The sequence below is a fragment of the Apodemus sylvaticus genome, chromosome 3 (assembly GCF_947179515.1).
Source record: "Apodemus sylvaticus chromosome 3, mApoSyl1.1, whole genome shotgun sequence".
In the NCBI taxonomy this organism is placed as follows: Eukaryota; Metazoa; Chordata; class Mammalia; order Rodentia; family Muridae; genus Apodemus; species Apodemus sylvaticus.
Window position 1 is genome coordinate 165,730,470 of NC_067474.1, and position 25,325 is coordinate 165,755,794.

Here is a 25,325-nt window from a genome sequence, read left to right on the forward strand (position 1 = left end):
GCATAATACCAGAGCTGTGCATGGGGTCTACCCGGAGAGGAATTAAGCAAACGTACAGTGTGAAGCTGTGTGAGTCTCTCTATTCATGTCTCTTCCCCTTTCCTTCACCTCTTCCTCTCTTCCATGCGATTATAGCCTGGGTTTGTCCAGGGCATTTTGTAGAGCTTGTGTGTCTTCAAAACCTGCTGAGCAAACCTGCATGCTGCCTCATTACCTGTGCACCTTGTAGGGATTGCTGGACCACAGAATGGATCTGTTTGGCTGTTTTAGGAAGGGTTGTAGGTGGGCAGCTATTGGTTGCTTTGAAGGTGGGTGGAACTTGTTTTGATTGAGAGCCTGTTTGCTAGAGCAAATTATAATTCTTGTGAGACATGTGACACATGAGGGGGATAGCTGTAGATAGTGATGGCAGCTGTATCATCTTAGTGTGCTTCCAAAGGAACCTGTTGTCACATCAGCTTCTCTTCTGTTCTTTCTGAAGGAATAAAGCCTTCTTTTTGGAGTTTGTGGCAATTTTCTTGCCAGTTTTGGGAGACTATAAACATTGACATCTATGTTAAAATTGAGATTCATATACTTTTCTTTATTCTTCTATGTTAGTTTTAGCTTTGTGGTGTATGTGTATTTTTTGCGCTGAGTAGGAGGAGAGTGGTGGAAAGGATTTGTTGCCAAAGAAGGCAGAGGTATGGACAAGGTCACATTTGGTACTGTGGCCTGATGCCTGATGGTGAAGCAGCCCTCTCTACCCAGGTCAAGTTGTCCTTTTTTTTTTTTTTTTTTTTTAAACCTCCTGTTTGCAGAGTGAGCCCAGGTAGGTGGCTGCCAGTGTGGTTTACTAGGAAGCCAATCAGGGTAAGCAGATTTGTGCAGTGGAATTCTTACTCAAACAGGGCATTAGAGAAGTTTGGGGTTGCCTTGCTGCCTCTCATTTCCTCTCCCCTTAATTAAGGGTTGGGAACATTTTAGAAATATGTCAGGTTTTGTGCAGTCTTGAGGACTATAGAAAGCACTCCAAGATAGAGGAGTGTGAATCATGCCCTTCTAGGGGACAGGAGAAGTTCACCGTGTATTGACACCAAGGAAGAAGACTTGTAAGGTCTTAGCTGGAATCAGGGATCTTGTCTGAAGAGGCCTCTGATTGGGGCAGGGTTCAGCAGTGCTGACTTTTAAAATATTCCTAAAGCATTAATTTGTATTCTTACACGCTTAATTGTAGAATTTGAACTAAAGAGACGCTGTATAGAGAAGTAATGTGGTGTTAGGTCTTAGTTGATATTTCTGTGTTTGATTCCCATTCCTGTGAGGGCCATTTTCTGTTACGACGGTATATATCTGAACACTGTGTTTGCGAGTATGGGAATAATACCCACTGTTTGGCACCATGTATAATGCTGCTTTTGTAGCCGGAGCATATGCTTGAGTGTTTTGGGAGAATACTGATTTGTTGTGGTTGTGGTTGTTTTTGTTGTAAAGTCTTTACTTCCTCTTCCTTTTCAGTTTAAACTTTTGGAGTCAAGGTCCACCTGTTTGGCTGGCTGGTTGTCCAGCTTTCTCCATGTTTTGCTATAGCCATCTGTTTCATGGGAAGATTTAGAGTTCCTGGCTGTGCTTCATGGATGGCCCCTGGGTTTCAGAGTTGATTTTCTGTGCTTCGCCTGCAGTGGAATCAGCAGCTCTGTTCTCTGTGGTTTTATGCATGTGTTCGCTAGTCTCCTGTCTTGAGAAAATACATTTTTGGGAAAGTTGCTTTTGAATGTTTGTCTCTTGTCTAGAGTTTTGGGACATATCAGGAGGTAAAAGGTAGCATTGCAGTTATTCCTGGTTGCTGAGGGCCTCTGTGCAGGTTGATCAATAGATAATGCTGGCCAGTTTGGCCCCGTTCCCCACTTGCTGCACTTGGACTATTGGGAAATATGAGGAAACGTGGGAGGTTGGACTTCAGGGAGAGCAGACAGTTCTTAGATCTCTTTCCCTGCTGCTACCTCTTCATCCATCACCATAGATAGACTATTTTTTCTTTATTTGCTTTTATTTGTTTTTTGTTTTTGTTTTTGTTTTTTTTTTAGTATAGAATAAAGTTTATTCAGGGCATAGGGAGAGAGTTAAGAGGGTTGTAGAGGCAGAGAAAGGCAGAGAGAATATAGAAGTAGAAGCTGGCCATGAGCGGCTGGAGAGAGGGCGAAGGAATGGGGAAGGGGCAAGGGGAAAGAGTGGGAGCAAGAAGGGAAGGGGGGGGACACAAGAGAGCCTGAGCTCTAGGTGACGCTTGACTGTAAAGCTGAGCAAAGTTCTGTGTGTGTGTCTGTCTGTCTGTCTGTCTGTGAGAGAGCCCATCCCTGGTGAGCAGCCTGCACACACTTGCTGTGTGTGTGTCATTGATGCCACTTCTTAATGCCATCTGCTTCCAGGCCAGTCTTTTGGGCAGACTCCCTGATTGAGGCTGCGCTGAGCACACTGCTGATTGTCTAGTCTCCTGAGCTCCTGAGCACTTCTTCCTCCCAAGTTTTCTTTTCTACTTTGCTTTTTGTCTTTACTGAGCCATGTTCTACTTACCAAAAACACATTTGTTCTAAGCCTGTGAAATATGTCGGATGGGGGAAGGCAGGAAACAACAGCTAAGGAAAACTTTAGAGACACGCACTCATGAGTCTTCAGGGAGAGCCCACATGATTGATAATCTTCTGAGTCATACGTTTCTGGCCCAGATGCCACAGGTGCTTACATATATGTTTGAAATAGTGTGCACTCTTATACTGACACTCAAGGAAACTTATTTAACTCAGCTGGGCTAGAGATCATTTCTGTTAACATTCTTTGGGCAGGGGTCATAATTCCTGGCTGTCCTAGAACTTGCTTTGTAGATCAGGCTGGCCTCAAACTCACAGAGGTCCACCTGCCTCCACCTCCTGAGTGCTGGGATTAAAGACATGCACCACCACCACCCAGCATTTATTTAGTCTTCTAACCTCAGTTTCTAGTGTAGGGCTTGGCAAATGGATCACTTTGGGGGACTAAGGGGGGCTGAAATAGGATTTCATAAATATGTTTAAATGGGCGTAGAAGCACAGACCTTTAATTCTAGCACTCCAGAGGCAGAGGCATGATGGTCTCTGAGTTTGCAGCCATTCTGGTCTACATAATGAATTTCAAGCCAGTCAGCGATACATAGTTAGGCCCTGTTTCATAAAACTGCAACCACAAACCAAAATGTGTTCAGCAAATGACAGATGTCAGGAGTATGAGAAGTGACTGTCTCTGGAGTCAGATGGTGTTGGTATTCCGCATACTCAGTAGTACTGGACTAGCTGCCCTTGTGCTCTGAGCTCGTCTTCCAGCGGGCCTGGTCTCTGTAAAGGCGATGAGGACAGTGCAGAGGTGCTGTGTGCTGTCGTCACTTCAAGTCCTTATTTCCAGCTTCTTGCAGATGTGATTCAGTAGCAAAGCAACAGTAGGAATTGTTGGTTGTGTGTGGCCAACTGTCCACATTTGGCCAGTCGGCCTCCTCCTTGTTCTTTTTTTTTTGGTTTTTCGAGACAGGGTTTCTCTGTGTGGCCCTGGCTGCTGGCTGTCCTGGAACTCACTCTGTAGACCAGGCTGACCTTGAACTCAGAAATCTGCCTGCCTCCGCCTCCCAAGTGCTGGATTAAAGGCATGCGCCGCCACCGCCCGGCCTCCTTGCTCTTTTTAATATTTATCTTTAGTCCTCTTGATTATGAAGATTGAACCCCCAGCCCAGCAACTTGTTAGTAGTTGAATGGTCTACAATTATGTCATACACTCTCTCTCCATTGTATTTGATACAGGCTCTCACTGAGTTGCCTAGCCTGGGCCTAAACCTGGCAATCTTATTGTTTCAGCCTCCTCTGTAGCTGCGATTACAATCTTTCTTCTACCTTTTTAGGTCCTGAAATTTCGATTTTACTTTTTCCTTTTTTTCTTCTTCTTTTACTTTATGTTTATTAGTGATTTGCCCATGTGTATTTCCGCTTACCACAAGTTTGCCTGGTGCCCGAGTTCACCAGAAGAGGGCATTTGATCCCCTGGATCTGGAGTCAGGGACAGTGATGAGCTACCATGTGGTTGGTGGGAATTGAACCTGGGTGCATTAGAAGAGCAGTTAGTGTGCTTTTACCTGCTTAGCCATCTCTCTAGTCCCTGTGTTTTTAATGAAGACCTCCTATATCTGGTAACATTTGGTGTTTCTATTCTTAACTTTGCCCAGTATAGTTGCACATATGAGGATGCCCACCATATTCACAGCACTAGTGGCCTGGCATTCCAGACTCTTCCAGTGGGACAGAGAAACCTGGGAAATGTGCTGTGGCCCTTGCTTACTGGTTCTGGGAATGCTGTCAAGCTTATGTAGTGTGGTTTCAGGACATGGTTCCTGTCTTTGCTCAGGGGATCGGCTCAGTCCTGGAGGACAGCTGTTACGTTTTGTGCACGTGTATCCATATGCACTGTTGCTGAGCTGTAGTTGTTAAAGCCATGTGTGTTTGGGCAGAAGATGAAGACAGTAAAGTCCAGGCAGAGCCTGGAGTGGGGCAGAGTTAGATGGCGCTGCCAGGCGCCCTGTGTAGATCACTGAGTGGAAGGTAAGACACACGGTGAACAAGGCTGTCAGAGCACTTGGAAGCAGCTCCTTCCCCTCTTCCCCTCTGCTGTCTACACAGTCTTCCTTCCAGTTAGCAAGTAAATACTTCCACTTCCCCCCTTTATAATAATCCAACTCTTCCAGCCTTGGGCGACACCTCTTAAGTGCCAGAATCTCAGCCTTGTGCCACCACACCCAATTCTTTTCTGTCTTTTCTCTTTCTTTTTCTTTTTTCTTTTTAATGATATGTCAGGTTTTTTAAAAAGATCTTTTTATTTATTTATTTTATGTATATGAGTACACTGTAGCTGTACAGATAGTTGTGAGCCTTCGTGTGGTTGCTGGGCCTCTGCTCGCTCCAGTGCCCCACCTGCTGCAGTTGACCTCGCTCACTCAGTCTCTGCTCGCTCCAGCCCAAAGATTTATTATTGTATGTGAGTGCACTGTAGCTGTCTTCAGACACACCAGAAGAGGGCGTCAGATCTCCTTACAGATGGCTGTGAGCCACCATGTGGTTGCTGGGATTTGAACTCAGGACCTCTGGAAGAGCAGTCAGTGCTCTTATCCGCTAAGCCATCTCTCCAGCTCACCACACCCAATTCTAACATAGTTTTCAACCCCTGTTTCTCTGATATAAGATGATTTTGCGTGAAAGGTATTTATGGTTCTTCTCAGGGTGGGTTGAGTTTGTTACTCATCAGCTCTTAGTTCCGGACACTGGATTTTAGTCTGAAGAGGCCCGCGGGAGAATCGCTTGTCTAGTTAATTGCTGTGACTTCTCCAGAGAGTGGTCTTTACTTCTCAGGCTTTGCTCTCCTGCAGAGCTGTAAGGCTGCCACAGGCTTCGCTCGCTCGCTCAGGGGGATGCATGCTGCGTTTCCAGCTTTGCAGCACTGCTGGGTTGACTCCGAGCTGTGGGTGTGGCCCTGGGTGTGGCCCTTCTCCATACTTTCCTGTTTTGAGTGAAAGCTGAACATTGTTCATGCTATAGCTTGTCAGACCTGTTCTCGGATTGATTTTGCTTGGAAGATTAGTCTTCTGTCCCTGGTGGCTTTATTACCTTGGAATAAAGCCAGTAGTTTCTATCTTTAGCTAAGATACGCTTGAATTAGAATATTAGAGTCATTGTTCATTCAAAATATATTTATTAGTGCCCAACCTCTTTAGATACTGGGGAATACAAATCAAAAGTACATTGAGATGCCGTCTCTCACAGTCAGAGACTGTCATTAAGAAAGCAAATTAGAGCCAGGCGGTGGTGGCGCAAGCCTGTAATCCCAGGACTCTGGGAGGCAGAGGCAGGCGGATTTCTGAGTTCGAGACCAGCCTGGTCTACAGAGTGAGTTCCAGGATAGCCAGGGCTACACAGAAACCCTGTCTTGAAAAAACCAAACCCAAAAAACCAAAAAGGAAAAAAAAAAAAAGAAAGAAAAGAAAGCAAATTAGGGGTGTGGGGTGGGACAGGTCCCCGGACAGATGGGACAGTGGGTAAGAGCGCTCGCTGCCCTTCCAGAGGCAACTGTCCATAATTCCAGTACCAAGGGAGCTAATGCCCTTCCAGCCTCCCTGAGCACCACGCATGCATGTGGTACATGGACATACATAGAAGCAAAATATTTATGCATATTAAATAAATAAATGTAAATAAAAGGAAACTAATAGGGGCCTAGAGAAGAGGGTTCAGCAGTTATTGCTCTGTTAGAGGTCTAAAGTTTGATTTCCAACATCCCTGTCCCGTGGCATGTAATTCCCTATAACCCCAGTTCTGTGAGATCTGAATACCTCTGGCCACTGCAGTCACTGACTGCACTGTACAGGCGCACACATACACTTTACAAGAGATCAGAATGGCTTTGAAGGAGAAGTTGCCAGAGAAGAACTGTTTCCAGTAATATAAAACAGCGTAGCTACTATGGAGATGAGTTATAGGCATTCCTCAAGAAATCTAAAGGTGGAACTCCCGGGCTAACCCACCGTACCATTAACGGACTCATCTACCAGAGGAGTCCAGTCAGCACACCAGAGATGCTCTGTATCCAGGGTTACGGCAGTACTGTTCACAGTAGCCACATGTGGATGTAGCCTAGGTTCTCGCTCACATGGAACAGTGTGCTGCTGTGGAGAACTGTTCAACTGTAAGGAAGTGTAAAGGTAAATGGGTAGAACTGCAGGATCATCTGTTTAAGTAAAACAAGCTAGATTGAAAAATAAGAATTACACATTTCTTCTAGGTGAAAAAGTGACATGAAATGGAGGGCTGACTGCTGGGAAGACAGGACATGGGGAGGGGAGAAGTACACACGGCACACATGGCAAAACTGCACACTAACTGCATGCCAGTTACAGCTATACGATGTGCATTGGTGAGAGCCAGTCTGCTCATACATAGTGGGGGTGCTGAACGTAGGCTTGGTTCCCGTCTTCATCGTGGTCCTGTCCTCAGAACAGGACAGCCATTTGTATGACTTTAAAAAAGTCATGGCTGATAGAAGCTGCTGTGAGGTTTGCAGATCTGTCCTGTTGTGACTGATGGCCGTCGCACTGTGCTAAGAATAGCAGTGAATCCATGGGCCTCTGATTAGTTCAGACCATAGCTGGCCTCCTATTTCTGCAGCCCCAGTTACTTGCCCTTATGAACTGAGGCCTGAGAGCGATCATGTCAAGAATACATGTAAAACTAAAGTTGAATTGAGTCTTGTCTTGTTTCTGGAGGGAGAATACTTGATACTGTTTAGTATCTACAGAGTGCTGTTCCCTCCTTCCCTTTCTTTAGGATGATGAAGTGATTGTGTCCATCTTATGCCAGCTCTCGTGTGGTGCCGGCCCTGAGGGACTAGGTCAGAAGAAGCCTCTCTGTCGCTGGTGCTTTCCGCCTTGGCTCCTGGCAAAGACTCTTCTCCCTTTTTGAAATTCAGATGCAAGCTTTCTGCCTCTTTCTGTCCACTCCCTGTTTACTTCTTAGTCTAAACTGTTTCCATGGTAACAGGTTACTTTTCAAAGGGAACATCTTGTCATTTTATTTAATCCACTGCAGCTGAAGAGAGCTGAAATATTAAGTTGTCGTTGCTATGGCTACTGCTTTGTTACATCAGTTTCTTTTGTATCAGTTTTCATATACAATGAATTTTTTTTCTTTTTGATACTAAAAAAATAAACACAACGGCTTACCATCATCGTTGTTATTTGGCTTCTGCAACTGGTTTGTTTTTCATATCCCAACCAAAGATTTGTTTGGGATTTTTCAAAACATAATATAATTTGTATTAGCTATACAGAGAAATTCTCTGTGCTAGGAGGGACAATGGTAGTTTTTAAAAAGAATGAACACACATATACATATTAAGCTGGATCAATGCCATTGTGGTGTTTCAAATCACAGAGGTTCCCAGGAAGTAGAAAATGAAAGAAGTCGGCAGGTACCGTGGAACTGGCCTGGCCTATGATCCTTGGAAGGCAAAGTCAGAGGCTTTGAGTCCAGTTGCCGACTACATAGGAACGAACACACACACACACACACACACACACACACACACACAGTCTCTCATATACTCATGTGCACGTACACACACTTCTTTCTGGGGTTTCTTGTCATTGTTTTAAATTAGATGACTTGGACTTGATTGTTTTGGGCTTTTCTGAAACAAGGAAGGATTCTTTGTGTAGCCGACTGCTGTAGAACTCAAGAGATCCACCTACCTCTGCCTCCTGAATGCTGGGATTAAAGGTTTGCGCCACCACCTCCAACCTTGGAGTAGATTGTTAATTGACGCTTGAACAGTGACTGGCTCAGCTCTCTATAGACCCGCAGGCTGTGCCTGTTACTTTCTCATGTCTGCCTTTCTTTTCTACTTCATTCTATTTGTAACCCATCTGTTGACTTTTTAAAGTTTAGCTCCTGCCTTGCAGTAGTGGTGCAGTGAGCACCTTTAATCCCAGCACCCAGAAAGCAGAGGCAGGTGATCTCTGAGTTTGAGGCCCTCTATCTGGTCTACAGAGGGAGTTCTAGGACAGCCAGAACTACACAGAGAAACCCTGTCTCGAAAAACAAACAAACTGCCAGGCAGTGGTGGCACACACCCTTAATCCCAGCACTTGGGAGGCATAAGCAGGCGGATTTCTGAATTCGAGGCCAGCCTGGTCTACAGAGTGAGTTCCAGGACAGCCAGTGCTACACAGAGAAACCCCGTCTCAAAAACCAAGAACAAACAAAACAAAAACAAACAAACAGAACCTCAAGCGGAAGAGCATGCAAGTGTGTGGGAGGTTTGTGCCTGTCTCTGTTCCGAGCTCTCAGTCCTGCTGCCCTTGCCCTAGGTAGTTTATGCCTCCCTCCCCATCCCAGCACCTACAGCCTCTGAGCTTTCTCCTCGTCAAGAAAGTTACATTGACATTATCCTTTGTATGTAATTGGGTTTCTTTTTAAGTTTAAAAATTAACTTTACACACATGTGGGTCAGAGTTGGGTCTCTCCTTCCATCACGTATTCCATTCATGTCACCAGGTTTGGTAGCACCCTCCTGTATCCCCTGAACCAGTCTGCGGGCCCCTCACTTAGAATTTTTTTCAAATTAGTGTGTGTGTGTGTGTGTGTGTGAACATTACATGATTCATAGATGGAGGCTAGAGGACAAGTTTCCAGAATTGATTTTCTCTTTGTACCATGTGACAGTCAAGATTATTAATAAGTGTTTATGGTCATATTGTATAACAGGCTTGTGTGGGAACTTAAATTGGCAGTAGGGTACTTGCCATTCCAGCAATAAAGCAAAATAGAGATGGAAACATTCCATACTGCCTTTAAAATATCAACTATTGCTGTGTCTTCGTATGGTACTAGAACAATAGCATGGCAGCTCTCATGGTTCTTGAGTTTGAGACTAGGTATCAAGACTGCCTCAAAAGCAGCAAATACAACTGATAGCAAATAGTTATTAAAATGTTTCTTCCCTCTCCAGTTCCATGACTGTGTGTGGCTGTGTTTTCTTCATATAATTTAAACAGTCCTGCAACAGCACAGTGAATATATAAGCAGCTGTCTGCTGCTGTTAGGTCATCCTAGAACAGCTGTATCATCACTATGCTTCTTCTGGTTGTTGCTATTGTTCTTTTGAGAAAGGGTCCTCTAAATAATCATGGCTGGCGTATAACTTACCATGCAGACCGTGATAGCCTTGAACTCACAGAGTTCAAGAAGTACCTGCTTCTCCTGAATAAGTGGGATCGTGGTAGATCGCACAACCATTAAGGAACCCTAAAATAGCACAGACGTTCTAGAATAGGCCAAAGATTGAGCTGCAGATCCACGTCACCAGAGAACCGTGGTCTAGGCTTTCTGAGATGTAATAGGAGCTCCTTACAGTCAGAAATTGTTTGGAACATGTGTGGAAAGGCTTTGGCAGCCTAGCTTGGTCGTGGCTACCCAGAAAAGAGAAATGAGCATGTTAGGGTGGGAATGGTGGCCACGCCATGTGAAAAGGCAAGCAGACTGGTTTGCTGTGGTGGTATGCACTCTAGAGGCACAGCAGATAGATCTCTGAGTTCCAGGCCAGTTTCATCTACACAGTAAATGCAGCTGAGCTGAGATTACACAGAGAAACCTTGTCTCCCAAAACCAAAACCAAACCCAGAGGCCAGCTTCAGTAAGTAGAGATGACTTGGCCTGTTGGATTCCTGACATGGTTCTTGAAGCAGTTACCCTCTTCATAAACCTGCCAGAATAGTCCGTCTACAAGCCGCTGTGTCAGAAGGAAAGCAGATGCCTCCCCTAACAAAAGGAGCTTTCTGTGTGAGCTTGTCAGCATCATAACCCTTTCTAGTTGACCTGCTTCTGTTGTGCTCTCATAGTTTTATTCCCTGTTGAAAATACCTTCTTCCTTGTCGTGTCCTTCAGAGGCGTCTACTCCACTCCAGGTTGAGTGACTTTGCTGTGTGTGCCAGTGTGTGTGTGTGGGGGGGGGGTCACAGGATACAAAACAACAACCTTTGGCGCCTTAGGCAGGCCTTGGTTGAGCTTTGGAAGGTGTATATCTTGTGTGCACTACAGCACGTTGTTGTAGCACACAAAAGTTCACACTGGAGAAACACAAGCAGTGGAGTCACAAACAATTGCCAAAAATTACCATTTATCTAGGGCCATGGTTATTGCTAGCCTGGGCTGTGGGCAGCCTGTGGGCAGCTGGTTGGACATTGAAATCCTTAACTTTTTGTAGTATTTTTGTGACGTTTCTTCTGGATGGAATATCTTATGTTTATGATAATAGTATCTGGGTCTTTTTCTGGTTGGAAGATGGTTGCCACTTCCCTGCCAGGTTCATTCTAAGAATCTTAGTTCTGGGACTACATTTTTTTTTGAGTGTTACATTTGCTTTCCTTTCGCCCTCTGTCATTGCTGACTGCTGACCTCCCTAACCCTGTCCCAAACAGTTCTCTCCATGAGAACATTTGTTGGAGTGTAAGAAGAGTGGGCGGGTCATGGAACTCCATTGGAGAGTGCTTGCCTGGCATGTGGGGGCAGAGTCTGGTCGGCAGGACACTGAGTGTGCTGAGACATGCTGTGGTTTTGTTCGTTGGTTTGTTGGTTTTTGAGACTTTGCAGTCCTGGAACTCACTCTATAGATCATGCAGATTCACAGAGGTCTACCTGCCTCTGTCTCCTAAGTAAGTGCTGGGATTAAAGGCCTATGTCACCACCACCACCACACACACACACACACACACACACACATAATCTCAGCCCCCAGGAAGGAAGGAAAGATCAGAAGTTTAGACTCCCCCTGATGTACATAGTGAGAGTGAGGAGGATAATAGCCAGGGCTTCATGGAGAGCTCCTGCCTCACACCAGTGCTGCAGGAGATTAGAAGACAGCAGAAGAGACTGCAGTCAGTTCTCAGAAGGATGGGAGGTTAATGACATATGCTTGTAAGCCTCCATGACTGAAGCAGTGTTAGAAATAGCAAGGGGTTGCCCCCCTCTTATGATGTCTCTCTGGGGCTGGAAAGAAGGCTCAGCACACTGGCTGCTCTTCCAGAGGACCCAGGTTCAATTCCAAGCACTCACATGGCAGCTTACAATGTCTGTAACTTTAGTTTCATGTCCATCTGATGCCCTCTTCTGTCCTCCCTGGGCATACATAACGCATAGGTAAATAAACAAGTATTAATGACAAAAAGGTGTCTTTTATCTACTTCAAGTGAGTTACCTCCCTTGGAAAAAAAATCTTCAAATGTTTATGTCAGAACAGTTGTGTTAACCTTCTGTTCTCTTCACTACAGGAGGCTGAATAGCACACAAGGGGAAATTCGAGTTGGCCCTAGCCACCAGGTAAAATTATTTACTAAGTTAATGGCCTTTTATTTCCACTTTTTTGGTTGCATCTTTATTCTTTTGAATAGCATCTTAAGAATGGTTATTGATGTGGAGAATTCTCTATTTCTTTTTGAATCCAGAGTTATAGATTTTATAAGAGTCTCTCTCTGTCTCTCTGTCTCTCAATTCTCTATTTCTTTTTGAATCTAGAGTTATAGGTTTTATAAGAGTCTCTCTCTCTCAATTCTCTATTTATTTTTGAATCTAGAGTTATAGGTTTTATAAGAGTCTGTGTGTGTGTGTGTGTGTGTTGTACACATGTACATGCCTGTGTGCATTGGAGGACAACCTGGAGGAATAGATTTTCTCCTTTTACTGCACAGGTTCCAAGGATCAAACTAGGTTGTCCTATTTGGTTACAGGCCCCTTCACCCTGCAGCTGTGCTGTAAATCCAGGGCCCGGTTCTCATCCATCACACTCCCTCTCACCTCTTCCTCTTGGGCTGTATTTCTACCAATTTTCTCTCCCACAGTTTGTTTCCAGGGTTGCAGATCGACATCCTAGACTTTGGCTTAAGATTTATTTCCTACCCCAACAGAAATGGTGATTGCTAGGGTAGGATGTGCCTAAAACCAGAAAGAAGCAAGTTTGCTTGACTTGGGTTTGTGCACTTTCAAGTCAAATGCACATTCAACATCAGATCTGAAAAACAATTTTGTTTTGGTTTTTTTTTTGGGGGGGGGGTGTTTTTTTTTTTTTTTTTTGTTTGTTTGTTTGTTTGTTTTTGAGACAGGGTTTCTCTGTGTAGCCCTGGCCGTCCTGGAACTCACTCTGTAGACCAGGCTGGCCTCAAACTCAGAAATCCGCCTGCCTCTGCCTCCCAAGTGCTGGGATTACAGGCGTGCGCCACCATGCCTGGCCAAACATTTTTTTTTTAAAGAAAAATTTTGGAGTTCCAAAATCAAATTACCTTCAGTCTTAGGGTTTTACTACTTTACTAATGTGAACAGACACCATGACCAAGGCAAGTCTTATAAGGACAACATTTAATTGGGGCTGGCTTACAGCTTCAGAGAGGTTGAGTCCATAATCATCAAGGTGGGAGCATGATGGAATCCAGGCAGGCCTGGTGCAGGGGGAACTGAGGGTTCTACATCTTCATCTGAAGGCTGCTAGCAGAAGACTGGCTTCCAGGCAGCTAGGATGAGGGTCTTAAAGCCCACGCCCACAGAGACATACCTACCCACCTGGGCCAAGCATAAAACCATCACACTTTCTTAAAGTTTTTAGCTTTTTTCTAGGGTAGGTAATAACATATAAAAAAGGCAGTCCGCCTCAGTGTTAGTGACCTAGGCTATTAAGACATTAAGACTGGCCTAGGCCATGAGACTTGTTCTGTCTGCTCCCCTCTGGCTGCTTCCTCCTTCTGATAATTGAAAATGCTTCAGTGCCGGGCAGTGGTGGCGCACGCCTTTAAGGCAGAGGCAGGCGGATTTCTGAGTTCAAGACCAGCCTGGTCTACAGAGTGAGTTCCAGGACAGCCAGGGCTACACAGAGAAACCCTGTCTCGAAAAACCAAAAAAAAAAAAAAAGATAGCTATTTAAAAAAAAAAAAAGAAAGAAAATACATCACAAAGCCTGTATTTTAATTACAAATAGTGCAATGAGAAAGAAGCCCTCTTATAAAAGACATATTTATTACATTTCACACCAAATCAAATCAGTAATATCTTGGTGGTTAGAGATGGCTCAGTGGATACTTGCCGTTTCACTGGCAAGTTGGCTGGAGCCTGGTGACCTCTTGTGATCCTGCCCCCTCAGTTAATTGTGCACCACCTGGTGTGGGTGCTGGGCAGTACAAACTATAATGGGGTGAGGGAGTGCCCCCGGGAAATTATTCCAAGCAACAGATCTGGTGTAATGGGCTATGTTGGGGATAAGGAAGAGGAATGAGGGCCTGGAGAAGGGGTAGAAGCTGAGAAGTGGACAGGGATCGCAGATGGGTCAGCAGAGGGAGGGAGGGAGGGAGGGAGGGAGGGAGGGAGGGAGGGAGGGAGGGAGGGAGGGAGGGAGGGAGGGGCGGGCAGAGACAGAATGCAAATTCTGGGGTTGGAGGAGAACACAAGAATGAAGGAAGGAGCAAGGTAGGAAGGGCTAGCTGGGGTGGCAGGCAGCCCCCGCCCTGCCTGGTGTCCCTGCTGGTGGCAAGTAGGTCCCTGGGAGCAGTGTGGTGGGATCTCCTGAATGCCAACACTAGTAACTGAACTCTGTCCTCCACAAGAACAGTACTTGGCTGTTAACTGCTGAGCCACCCACCCCAAGAACCCCAGATCAGTAATCTTCAGCATCTCCCTGCTTCTTCCTCCCTCGGTACCCTTTCCCTGTAAATCTGCTTTTATGTATGTATAAAATTATTTAGTTCATTCTGACACTTGTAATTTAAATTTAAAACTTTTAACATTTTATTAATCCTGCTCTGCTTTCAACTAAATCTGTATGTTTCCCATGTGTGGTTGACACTAACCTAATTGCTTTTATCCCTTTATTTTATGGCCAATAATAATAATAATAACAACAACAACAACAACAACAACTTCTGTTGCTGTGGCCTCTTCCTTTTGCTTTCTTTGGTGCTGGGATTTAGATCAGGGCCTTGCATGTGCATTACACATACGTTGCCACTTGAGTTGTCCCCACAGCTACTTGGAAGCAGTGTGCTGTTAAATTTTGTTTGCCTTTCAATTATATTCCATGAGGGCTGTGTATGTAAATTAATATTTTAGCATTACTAGGAATAGTTCCCGAGTAGAACAGTTCAGCCTGTTCTTACGCGTTACTCATTTGCTTTAGAGACTTTAGGATGTTGTTCTTCCCGCTTTCTTTTAGTCTCTCTCTTTCTATGTGAATGGTAGATAATGGTCACTCTCTGGACTTCCTTTCCACTGTTGCTTTCAGAGCAGTCTGTTGTCCAGGTTTGAGCCCCTCCCTTTCCACCCTATGTGTGATAGAGCACGGCTGAACTGCCTGCCCTGTTAGGAGTAAGTAGTGCTTCTGTGAATGGCCTGTGCGTAGCCAGGTCCTTTGCAGTGTCCTCAGAAAGGGGCCTGCCTGGAGACTATTCCTGACGGCCTTCCCTCCCTAGTCATTGTGGTAGGTGAGAGTGGAGTCTGCTGTTAGCCTGCACTCCTTGTTTGGATCTCTTTTTTCTTTTCTTTTCTTTTCTTTTCTTTTCTTTTCTTTTCTTTTCTTTTCTTTTCTTTTCTTTTCTTTTCTTTTCTTTTCTTTTCTTTTCTTTTCTTTTCTTTTCTTTTCTCTCTCTCTTTCTAAGATTTATTTATGTGTATGAGTACACTGTAGCTCTCTTCAGACACACCAGAAGAGGGCATCGGATCCCATTGCAGGTGGTTGTGAGTCACCATGTAGTTGCTGGGAGTTGGACTCAGGACCTCTGGAAGAGCAGTTAGTGCTCTTAACCCCTGAGCCGTCTCTCCAGCCCGTGGACCTCGTTTCTTATCATTAAAAGCCGTTTCCATCTCTTTTTCTTTGTACCACTCTCCCCAGGTTGTTCCTGTTCCCCAGCTATAGTACTTTTAGATTAATTTAATAAAGAACCATTATTATATTGATACAGGGCCTGGCCTCTGGATGCAAAGCCCAGTGTACCTGTGACTTTCCATATGGGTTCCCGTCCTGTTCTCATCTTAACCCACTGTGTCACTATACATTAAGCAGGATTAGTTGTGACACCTGTAATTGATGGGACAGAGAAACTACAGAGCTAGACCACCCGGTGAACAGAAAGAAAGACTGACTGGGGATCAAACTGCCAAGGCTGTGCGAGTGGGTGCAGAGAGAAAAGCTACTAGTTTTTATACAACGGGGTGGGAATCTGAGCTGGTGCTGGCTGTCTAGATTGATCCAGAATCCAAGGTGCCTTGACAGAGTTGGGGAAGGTTAAGTTAAAGGAGGCTCTTGGGGATTAAGGGTGATTCCTGCTTTCTAGTAAACAGGGATCTTTAGGCTTTTTTTTTTACCCATAACAGTCCTGTTTGCCAGCCAGAGTCATTTTGCTTAGGACCAGCACTGCCCTTGGTGTTGACAACACCTGATAAGATGCTATGAAAGGGAATGCTAGCTTAGGGTTTCGCCACACTCCTGTAATGCCAGCATGGCAGGCTGGGGCAGAACCCTGCCTCCAAACCAGTCAACCAGCCAACCAAATGACCAAGAGTTTGGGGAAGGTAAGAGTTTTAAAGGACTTTAGAGTTGGCAGGCGACTGCAGTGCATACATATAGCTTATCTACCATCTGAAACAATGCCATAGGCACATTTAGTATGTGAAATTTCAGTTTTTTCCCACACTTTACCTGTTTCATAGATTGTGTCATAGGTAGCATCACTGGACAAGAATGTGGATGTTCTTAAAGCAGCACTGAGAGGGACAAAGCCAGAACTGCCTTAAAACTTGAATATCCAGCATTCACAAATAGAATCTGCCAGGCAGTAGTGGCGCACGCCTGTAATCCCAGCACTCTGGGAGGCAGACGCAGGTGGATTTCTGAGTTTGAGGCCAGCCTGGTCTGCAGAGTGAGTTCCAGGACAGCCAGGGCTACACAGAGAAATCCTGTCTCAGAAAAAAAAAAGAAAAAAAAGTAGAATCCATCATTAAAAGTGGTCGCCTGGCGGCGGTGGTGGCGCACGCCTGTAATCCCAGCACTTGGGAGGCAGAGGCAGGCAGATTTCTGAGTTCAAGGCCAGCCTGGTCTACAGATTGAGTTCCAGGACAGCCGGGGCTATTACAAAGAAACCCTGTCTCGAAACAAAACCGAAAAAAAAAAAAGTGACGATTTCCAGATCGGGAGTGAGGGAGACAGTTCCTGTGAAGTAAGGGTGTCCCCTGGCTACACAGTCCTGTTCCTGTCTGTTCTTTGCCATGTTCTCTGCCCTCTACATGCACACGGCTCATGAGCAGCCTGCCTAGTGAGGTTGGAATGGGGAGTTTTGTCTCACATGTCTGTTAGACTATTTCAGATTAAATGTGTATCCCTTTGCATTTCTAGTGTTTGCTTCTACCCTGCTTTTTCCACATAAACTCTATATGAGCGAGAGCTTTTTAACTTCAGCGCAGTGTAAATACCAAAGCAGCTTGCCCTTGCTTATCATCTGCTGAGATAAGCGTGCTGGGTCACTCGCCCTTGTCTAACCCTTCCTAGGCCTAGAGTGGTGATGGCCGCCGTTGTCCAGCCCGCTTCCCTGCTCTGCTTGAGCAGAGTGCAGATCAGAGACTGCTTACTTAGAATCTGGTTAGTCATCACTTCTTATTTGGCACATTTGTGTCACATCTGATGCGTTGTTCTTATGTATACTGTTCAATTCACTTTGCAGAGTCGGAGCAAGTCACAGACAGTCCTTTCCGTCCAGAGAGCTCCATCCTGTTTCTTGGGAAGCAGCTCTCTTGTTCCCAGCCATGCTGTTTCTAGCACTTAGGTTAGACTGTTCTCAGTGCTCACTCCAGCAGCTCTCTGGCTTTATCTTAGCCATGGCACACTATCCTTAGGTGCAGTCCTGTGAGTCACCACGTGTCTGACTTGTGAGTATGTTTTGAAGATGTGTGTCTTGTTCCTCTTAAGAGTTGTCACTGGGTGACACTTTGGGGTTTGTGTGTTCACTTGTGTATTGGATTCTCTTACCTTTCACAATATTCCTTCATGATACTGTCGGCTCTGCGGCCTCTCAACAATTCACATTTACTCCTGCCTTTCTGCTGCCCAAGGAAAGAGGCTCATGAGGTGTAACAGTGCACCAGGTTTAGACAGTGCTTCTGTGATAACTCTTTCCAGTGCCTTGCCTTGTGACTTCTTCATCCTGTCTTACAGGCCAAACTTCCAGATTTGCAACCATTTCCTTCTCCAGATGGTGATACTGTGACTCAGCATGAGGAACTTGTCTGGATGCCTGGAGTCAGTGACTGTGACCTCCTCATGTACTTGAGGGCAGCAAGGTAATGGGAAATTAGCCCCAATGCTTTCTGAATTAGGACACCCAGACTGATGGGTGTCTGTAAAAACCTCTCCCTTCCCTCTGTATTAGTAATGGGGCCTTTGCTCTCTCTGAGCATTGCTTTCTGTACTTGTGATCCTTCTTACCTGACAAAAATAGCTTACCAGTTTTCCTCTTTTTTTTTTTTTTTTTTTTAAAGATTTATTTATTATATGTAAGTACACTGTAGCTGTTTTCAGACACCGGAAGAGGGCCTCAGATCTCTTTTCGGATGGTTGTGAGCCACCATGTGGTTGCTGGGATTTGAACTCATGACCTTTGGAAGAGCAGTTGGTGCTCTTACCCACTGAGCCATCTCTCCAGCCCCCAGTTTTCCTCTTTTTGATATTTGCTACACATAAGACTTAGAATTCCTGAGAAGGAATCTCCTTCAGCTATACATGTGATTATCAGCAACCCTCACTGCAGTTGAGAGTTAGTTGTTCATGTCACTTTACAGTTCCATTGCTGAGTTTCTGTTCTCCATGCTGTGCCTCTTCATTAGTGTCTGACCCAGCTTGACACTGTGACTTCCCTACATAGGAGCATTGTCTGTGATTGTCCTATAGAACTTGCATACATGCAAATGACAAAGAGGAGAACAGAAACCTGAGTCCCTTCATGCCGTAGTGCGGGCAGAGCCTAGCTCTGTAGTGACTTGAGGGCACTCCTGCAGCCTCACCAGTGTGCAGTAGCAAAAACTGAAGTGCATAGCTTAGGGCTGCTGAGCCCTCTTGGCTGTGTGCAGCCCACAGTGCTGCCCAGTGGTGCAGAGCTGAGGCAGTGTAAATGAAATAGATGGCTGTGCCTGTACTTGTCTCTTCGCTGTTAGTCACTGAAAGGCAGTTGGTATATAGATGAGAAGAACTAATTTCACCTATTTTCACCTGCTTTGAAAGTTTTAAGTTAATGCCTGGTAATGCTACATATGGCTACTTTTAAAATATCACAATCAGTGGAGAAATAGATTTTTCATGTGCTTAGGTTTGAAACCTAAGTATGCACAAAACAAGAAAAGTTACATGGACCGCATGCGAGGAGGGAGGAAGCGTTAGACTCTTGACTGGGCTGCAGACTGGCATTGCATGTATTAATGTAGTCTTCCAGAACATGTACATGCAAACTGAGGGTTGAAAATCATTGTGTTTTGGATACCGATGTGTGCTGATCAAGGAAACTCTGTTCTTTTCTCCGAAGGAGCATGGCAGCATTCGCAGGGATGTGTGATGGAGGCTCCACAGAGGATGGCTGTGTCGCAGCGTCTCGGGATGACACCACTCTCAATGCACTGAACACAGTAAGTCTCTGGGTGTCACCTTAGAGAGCACAAGAGGAGTGCTCAGCAAGGTGTGGCAAAGCTGTAGGGTACTGTGGTGTTGCTAGGATACAGAAACAATGCTGGCTCTGTAGTTCAGAGTGCATGCTGTGCTTACATAGGAGCTGACTTTGAAAAGCTCTCCTGTAACTTCCTCCCCCTCCCATACCCCCATGATATACCCTCATATACATAACTTATTTATAAAAACAAATTACATAAATAGACATAAATTAAAGATTAACAGAAGAATTGTGGGGGTTGCTGAGATAGCTCGCCACTCGAGCACTGATACTCTTGCAGAGAAGCTGTGTGTAGTTCCCAGCACTGGCGTCCTTCCTCTGATCTGACATGGCATCTGAGTGTTCCTACATACACATGGTATACACATGGTGCATACAGTTAGGGTTGCATGTACACGCACACATGTAAAATATATATATATATATATGTATGTAGATGCTTTAGCCATGGGTCTCTGAGATTATAGGGAAAGACACATTACAACTCCAGGTCTGTATCTTAATCTGTCTGACCCCTGGGAGTGTGAGACACTTCAAATGAGTTCCTGGAGCCGGTGGTGGTGGTGGTAGTGGTGGTGGTGGTGGTGGTGGTGGTGGTGGTGGTGGTGGTGGTGGTGGCAGCGCACGCCTTTAATCCCAGCACTCTGGGAGGCAGAGGCGGATTTCTGAGTTCGAGGACAGCCTGGTCTACAGAGTGAGTTCCAGGATAGCCAGGACCACACAGAGAAACCCTGTGTCCAAAAAAAAAGAAAGAAAGAAAGCTGCTGTGAGTTAACCAAGCTTTCCCTCACTGTCTGTGACTGGGTATGTGGGAAGGCATAGACAATTGCTGTGGACAAGATAAAAGACACATTTGTATATTTTTAGACTCTGAAAGTTTGATAAGTCCATTTCCCTGTGGTCACAGTCATGCATTGATTAGCCAGGTTACTCTCTGAGTTTTATGCAAAAATAGAATTGATAAAACATATTTTATAAAATTAAAAAACAATAAGTAGGGCCTGTGATCAGCAGGTAAAGGCTCTTCTGCCAGGTCTTATGACTTCAGTTTGGTTCTGGGAGCACACATGCCCAAAGGAGAGAATATGTGCTTCTGTGAGGTGAAGGACGCTCACATCCAGGCCTCTGTGCAGGCGTGTGTGCTGATGTATGTGTGATGCACAATAGTAGATAAAATTTTAATTTCATGGGGATTGGAGAGATGGACTTAGCCCTTGCTTCTCTTCTGGATCACCGGTGTTCCGTTCCCTTCCCGGCACTTCCTAGAGCTCAGTTCCTGGGGATGTGATATCCTCTTCTGACCTCCAGTGGCTTGAACACTTTAATAATAATAATAATAATAATAATAACAACAACAACAGGGGGCTGGAGAGATGGCTCAGCAGTTAAGAACACTGACCGCTCTTCCGAAGGTCCTGAGTTCAAATCCCAGCAACCACATGGTGGCTCACAACCATCCATAATGAGATCTGACTTCCTCTTCTGGACTGTCTGAAGACAGCTACAGAGCACTTACATATAATAAATGAATAAATAAACTTTAAAAAAAAATAACAACAACAGTCTAAAGAATAAAATCATAAATAGAGGTCTAGTTAGAGTTTATCTTCATGTTGATCAGCTTTGGTAATATGGAAGTCTGTGTTTTTAAACATTTTGTCTTATTTTTCCTGATTTTTTGAGTTTAAATGTTAATGTCTATAGACTTTCTAATTGTCGGTCTTTCGGTCTGTTTCCTAAGACCTTGACTTTCTTTTCTCTGGATCGATAGTTGTAAGTAGAGATTTATCAGAGCTACTCTTTTGAGCAGTAGGTTCAGTTCTGTTTGCTCTCCACCGACCTTGTTTCCTTCTCCCTAGATGTTCAGTTCCATGTGTCCACCCTCCACAAGTTGGGCGATAATTAATTGCTTTTAACGCAGATTTCTTTTTCTTCTGCTTTTCCTTTCATTATCTTGCTTTTTTTGTTTTGTTTGTTTTTGTTTTTGGGGGGGGGGTTGTTTTGTTTTGTTTTCTGTTTTTTTGGATTTGGTTTCTCCGAGACAGAGTTTTTCTGTGTAGCCGTGGCTGTCCTGGAACTCCCTCTGTAGACCAGGCTGGCCTCGAACTCAGAAATCTGCCTACCTCTGCCTCCCAGAGTGCTGGGATTACAGGCGTGCGCCACCACCGCCAGGCTCATTATCTTGCTTTTCCAAAATGATTTTAGACCTTTTTTTTCTTTTCTTTACTTTTGCGGCTACATGTTCAAAACAGGGTTTCTCAGCCTTGGCTGTCCTTGAACTCACAGAGGAGTCCCCTCCCACCCGCCCCCCACCCCCCCTTACCCGCATCTCTGCCTCCTGAGTGCTGGGATTAAGGGCAAGCCCCACCACTGCCTGGCCCATTTTTCTTTATTTCATTTTTTGGAATGTTAGTGATATTTAATTTTGTGCCAGTCAGAGACTAATTGATAAGATTTCAGTCTTATTTCTTTGAGGATTCTTTTCATTATTTTAAATTATGTGCATAGTGTATATGTCTGTGTGGGTATGTCCATGTGAGCACAGCTATCCTAAGGGGCCAGAGGAGGATTCTGTCTAAGCTCCACCCCACAGTTGCCTGGCAACAGCCTGGTAAGCTCCGCCTCACAGTTGGCTGGCTATAGCCAGGTTGGCCTGGCCCACTATAAAAGGGGCTGCTTGCCCATCCTCCTCCCCCCTCCCTCTCCCTCCCCCTCCCTTTCCTCCCTCTCCCTCTCCCTCTCCCTCTCCCTCTCCCCCTCCCTCTCCCCCTCCCCCTCCCTCTCCCTCTCCCTCTCCCCCTTCCCCCTCCCCCTCCCCCTCCCCCTCCCTTTCCCTCTCCCTCTCTCTCTCTCTCTCTCACATCTTTGCCTCTTGGCACTCTCACCTCTCTCCTTTCTGTCCCTCTTGGGCTCTCCTCCCCTCCCCACTCTCTCTACATGGCCATGGCCTACCTCCTCCCCTCCCTTCTCTCCTCCCCTCCCCTCCCCTCCCTCTCTCTGCCTTTCTCTGCCTCCACTACCCCATTAACTCCCATCCTCTGTCCTGAATAAACTCTGTTCTATACCATGTCTGTGTGCGTCTGGTCCCTCAGGGGAAGGGATGCCTGGGCATGGGCCCGCTGGGGCATCCTCTTCCCCACACCGCCATATACCACATTCTCTAAACCTCTTTCTCTTTTTATGAACCCAACACAGAGGACTTGGGTCCTCTGGAGTTGGATGTCAGCATGGTTTGGAGCCTCGTGATGTGGACTAAGAATTGGTTTGGCATGTGATTTATATTGGGTAAAATGCCTCATACGTTTTTAACTCGTGTGTGTGTGTGTGTGTGTGTGTGTGTGTGTGTGTGTGTGTGTGTGTGTGTGTGAGAGAGAGAGAGAGAGAGAGAGAGAGAGAGAGAGAGAGAGGGAGGGAGGAGGGGGGGCTTTAAAATTGAAGGGCAGTGGTCTGGAGCTATTGCTCAATGGGTAGAGGCCCTTGCCGCCCAGCCTGATGACCCAGGGCCTGTCTCCTGACTTATAACTGACAGGTATCATAATCATTGGCACAGCACAGAAGGTCCCAATAACAGCCACTATTTCAACTAGTTCATTTTTATGAAATAAAAATGCTGCCGTTTGCTATCCATTTGTGCAGTGATTTTGAGGTTGTGTTTTGGGCATGTGGACCTTTGTAGTACCGAGTAATAGCCTTTGTCTTGGTGCCTCTTGTGTCTGGTGGTCATCTCGGCTCTCCAGCCTTCTAATCTTTGCTGTCTCCATCCTTCTCTAGCATCTTATTGTGAATCTTGTCTCTGTTTGAAGTAGCTCACTCACTTATCCTTCTGTGTGTTGTTGTCTTGCTCTCTGCTCCGACAGTGTCTATGGAGCTCAGTCTTTTTATTTGCTGATTGTTTTGTGTGTTCTTAGGGCATATCTGCCTTGTGATTTGCTAGATTGCCTGTGCTAGCCTCTTTCTCAGTCACCCAAATGTTGGGTTAGAGGTGTGAGTCACCATGTGCTGCTTATAACAACTGAACTGTGAGCTCTGTGAGTTCAGGGTTGCTAAGCTACTGATACCTTTAGAAGTGTTTCTGTATGACCTACTTGCATTAGTTCATGTGTAGATGTGTGACATTTGATGCCATAAAGCATAGAGGCGCCTTCTTATCCTGATGGGTTTGATTCAGCCAGCTCTGCTGCTGCCCATTTACAAAAGAGACTGTCTACTATGCTCAATTACTTTTACTAAACTGATACTGTGAGGCTTTGTTTTCTTCCTTTAATAAAATAAACTTCTGAGTCGTTTGTTGCCATTTTTATGTTTACCTTTTCTTCCAGCACTCAGCGTCTGTTTTACTTGATATAAGTAAAATTTTATAATCATGCAGTAGAGATTACAGTTCCGCCTTAGCAGCTTTATTCTCTGAAATATGACTGGCTGTTAGATATGTGGGTGAAGCTTTTTACCCAGTCAAAAGAGCGTGTGTTTGTTTGCTTGTTGATTCGTACACACCCACATCTCCAACAAAATATCACTAAGTTAGAGAGTTAACAACAGTTTGTTAACTATCAGGTATGAATCATTGTGTTTTCTGAGCCCTGCCCTGCCTTCCTGGTAGATGGTAGAGAAAGGCTGGTGACTGTTGTATGATTGGATAAACAAACCCAGCTCCAGGCTGTATCAGAACTGACTAGGATTCTGTGTTATGAAACTGGCTTGGCAGAATCCGCAGAGGAGCTAAGCTAACCATAAAGACCCCTTCTCACCTCTCTTGCCCCTTTGTAGTCTGAAAAATACATCTTTAGAGTTTTCCTCAGAGAGTTTCTTTTTTTTTTTTTTTTTTTTTTTTGGTTTTTTTCAAGACAGTGTTTCTCTCTATAGCCCTGGCTGTCCTGGAACTCACTTTGTAAACCAGGCTGGCCTTGAACTCAGAAATCCGCCTACCTCTGCCTCCCAAGTGCTGGGATTACAGGCATGCACCACCACTGCCTTAGAGATTTTCTATTCTTTTATCTTAAATGTACTGCATTGGCATCTCCCAACTTGTATTATTAGCTTTGCAGTGCTTGTGAGTATTTAGAGGGTGTCTCTCAGGGTTTTACTACTGTGAACAGACACATTGAACAAGGCAACTCTTATAAGGTCAACATTTAATTAGGGCTGGCTTACAGGTTCAGAGGTTCAGACCATTATCATCAAGGCAGGAACATGGCCTCTTTTTTCAAAGACAGCTAGCAGAATACTGGCTTTCAGGCAGCTAGGATGAGGGTCTTAAAGCCCAAGCCCACAGTCACACACCTAGTCCAACAAGACCACACCTCCAAATAGTGCCACTCCCTGTGTTGAGCATATTCAAACCACCCCAGGGGGTATGGCTGTCTCTAGTCCCAAATAAGGTACCACAGGAGGCCCTTTTGTGACAATGTGAGAACAGTTCCTTCTCAGTTTGATTTTATGGGCATTCACTAGGAGTACTGCCCTATCCACCCAAAGCAATATTAAGTAGTTACTCTTTGCTAACTTAGGTTAAAGTAGGCTTTTGAGGTGGGGGAGTGATTTGTTGTTGAAAAGGGTAATGGAAAAAGTTGACTTGCTGTCTTATGCGAATCCAATACACTTCAGGACAGTAGTTCATATAGATCAATTTTGACAAGCCTTTATTTATACAGCAACAAAGTGTTGGTGTGTGGAGGGCTGTAAATTGATCACTCCTTTGAAGAGGGTGTGGACAGAGGCTGGTAGTTCCCATTTGTGGTATAACCAAGTCCTTCTCTACTGGTGGTCGCACAGCAGTGCATACATGTCAGCCTCTTTCATAGGTTGTGATTTGACCAGTTGGAAACATTTTGAGCTTCAGTTTTAAAAATGAAGTAAATAGAAATTTACTTTTGTGGTCAGGCATGGTAGTGCACATGCCTGTGATTACAGCAGTCTGCATACAGAGGCAGAAAGATTTTTGAGGCCAGATTGGAGTGAGACCCAATCAGTAAAACTTAAACAAAGGAATAAATAGGAAGAAAGATATTTACTAACATAGCTACTTTTGTAGTCAAAACTTAGTTGT

The 25,325-nt window shown here is 45.0% G+C and overlaps 1 protein-coding gene across 11 annotated transcripts in view; it reads left to right on the forward strand.

Annotated features, from left to right (window-relative positions):
• Window positions 1-25,325, forward strand: part of Rere (arginine-glutamic acid dipeptide repeats) — a 332,839-nt gene that overhangs the window by 210,452 nt on the left and 97,062 nt on the right. For all 11 annotated transcript variants that reach the window (XM_052178233.1, XM_052178237.1, XM_052178236.1 and 8 more), the window contains 3 exons: window positions 11,867-11,915; window positions 17,779-17,903; window positions 19,139-19,238. In XM_052178233.1, the coding sequence (XP_052034193.1) occupies window positions 11,867-11,915; window positions 17,779-17,903; window positions 19,139-19,238 (274 nt within the window). The remainder of the gene's footprint in view (window positions 1-11,866; window positions 11,916-17,778; window positions 17,904-19,138; window positions 19,239-25,325) is intronic.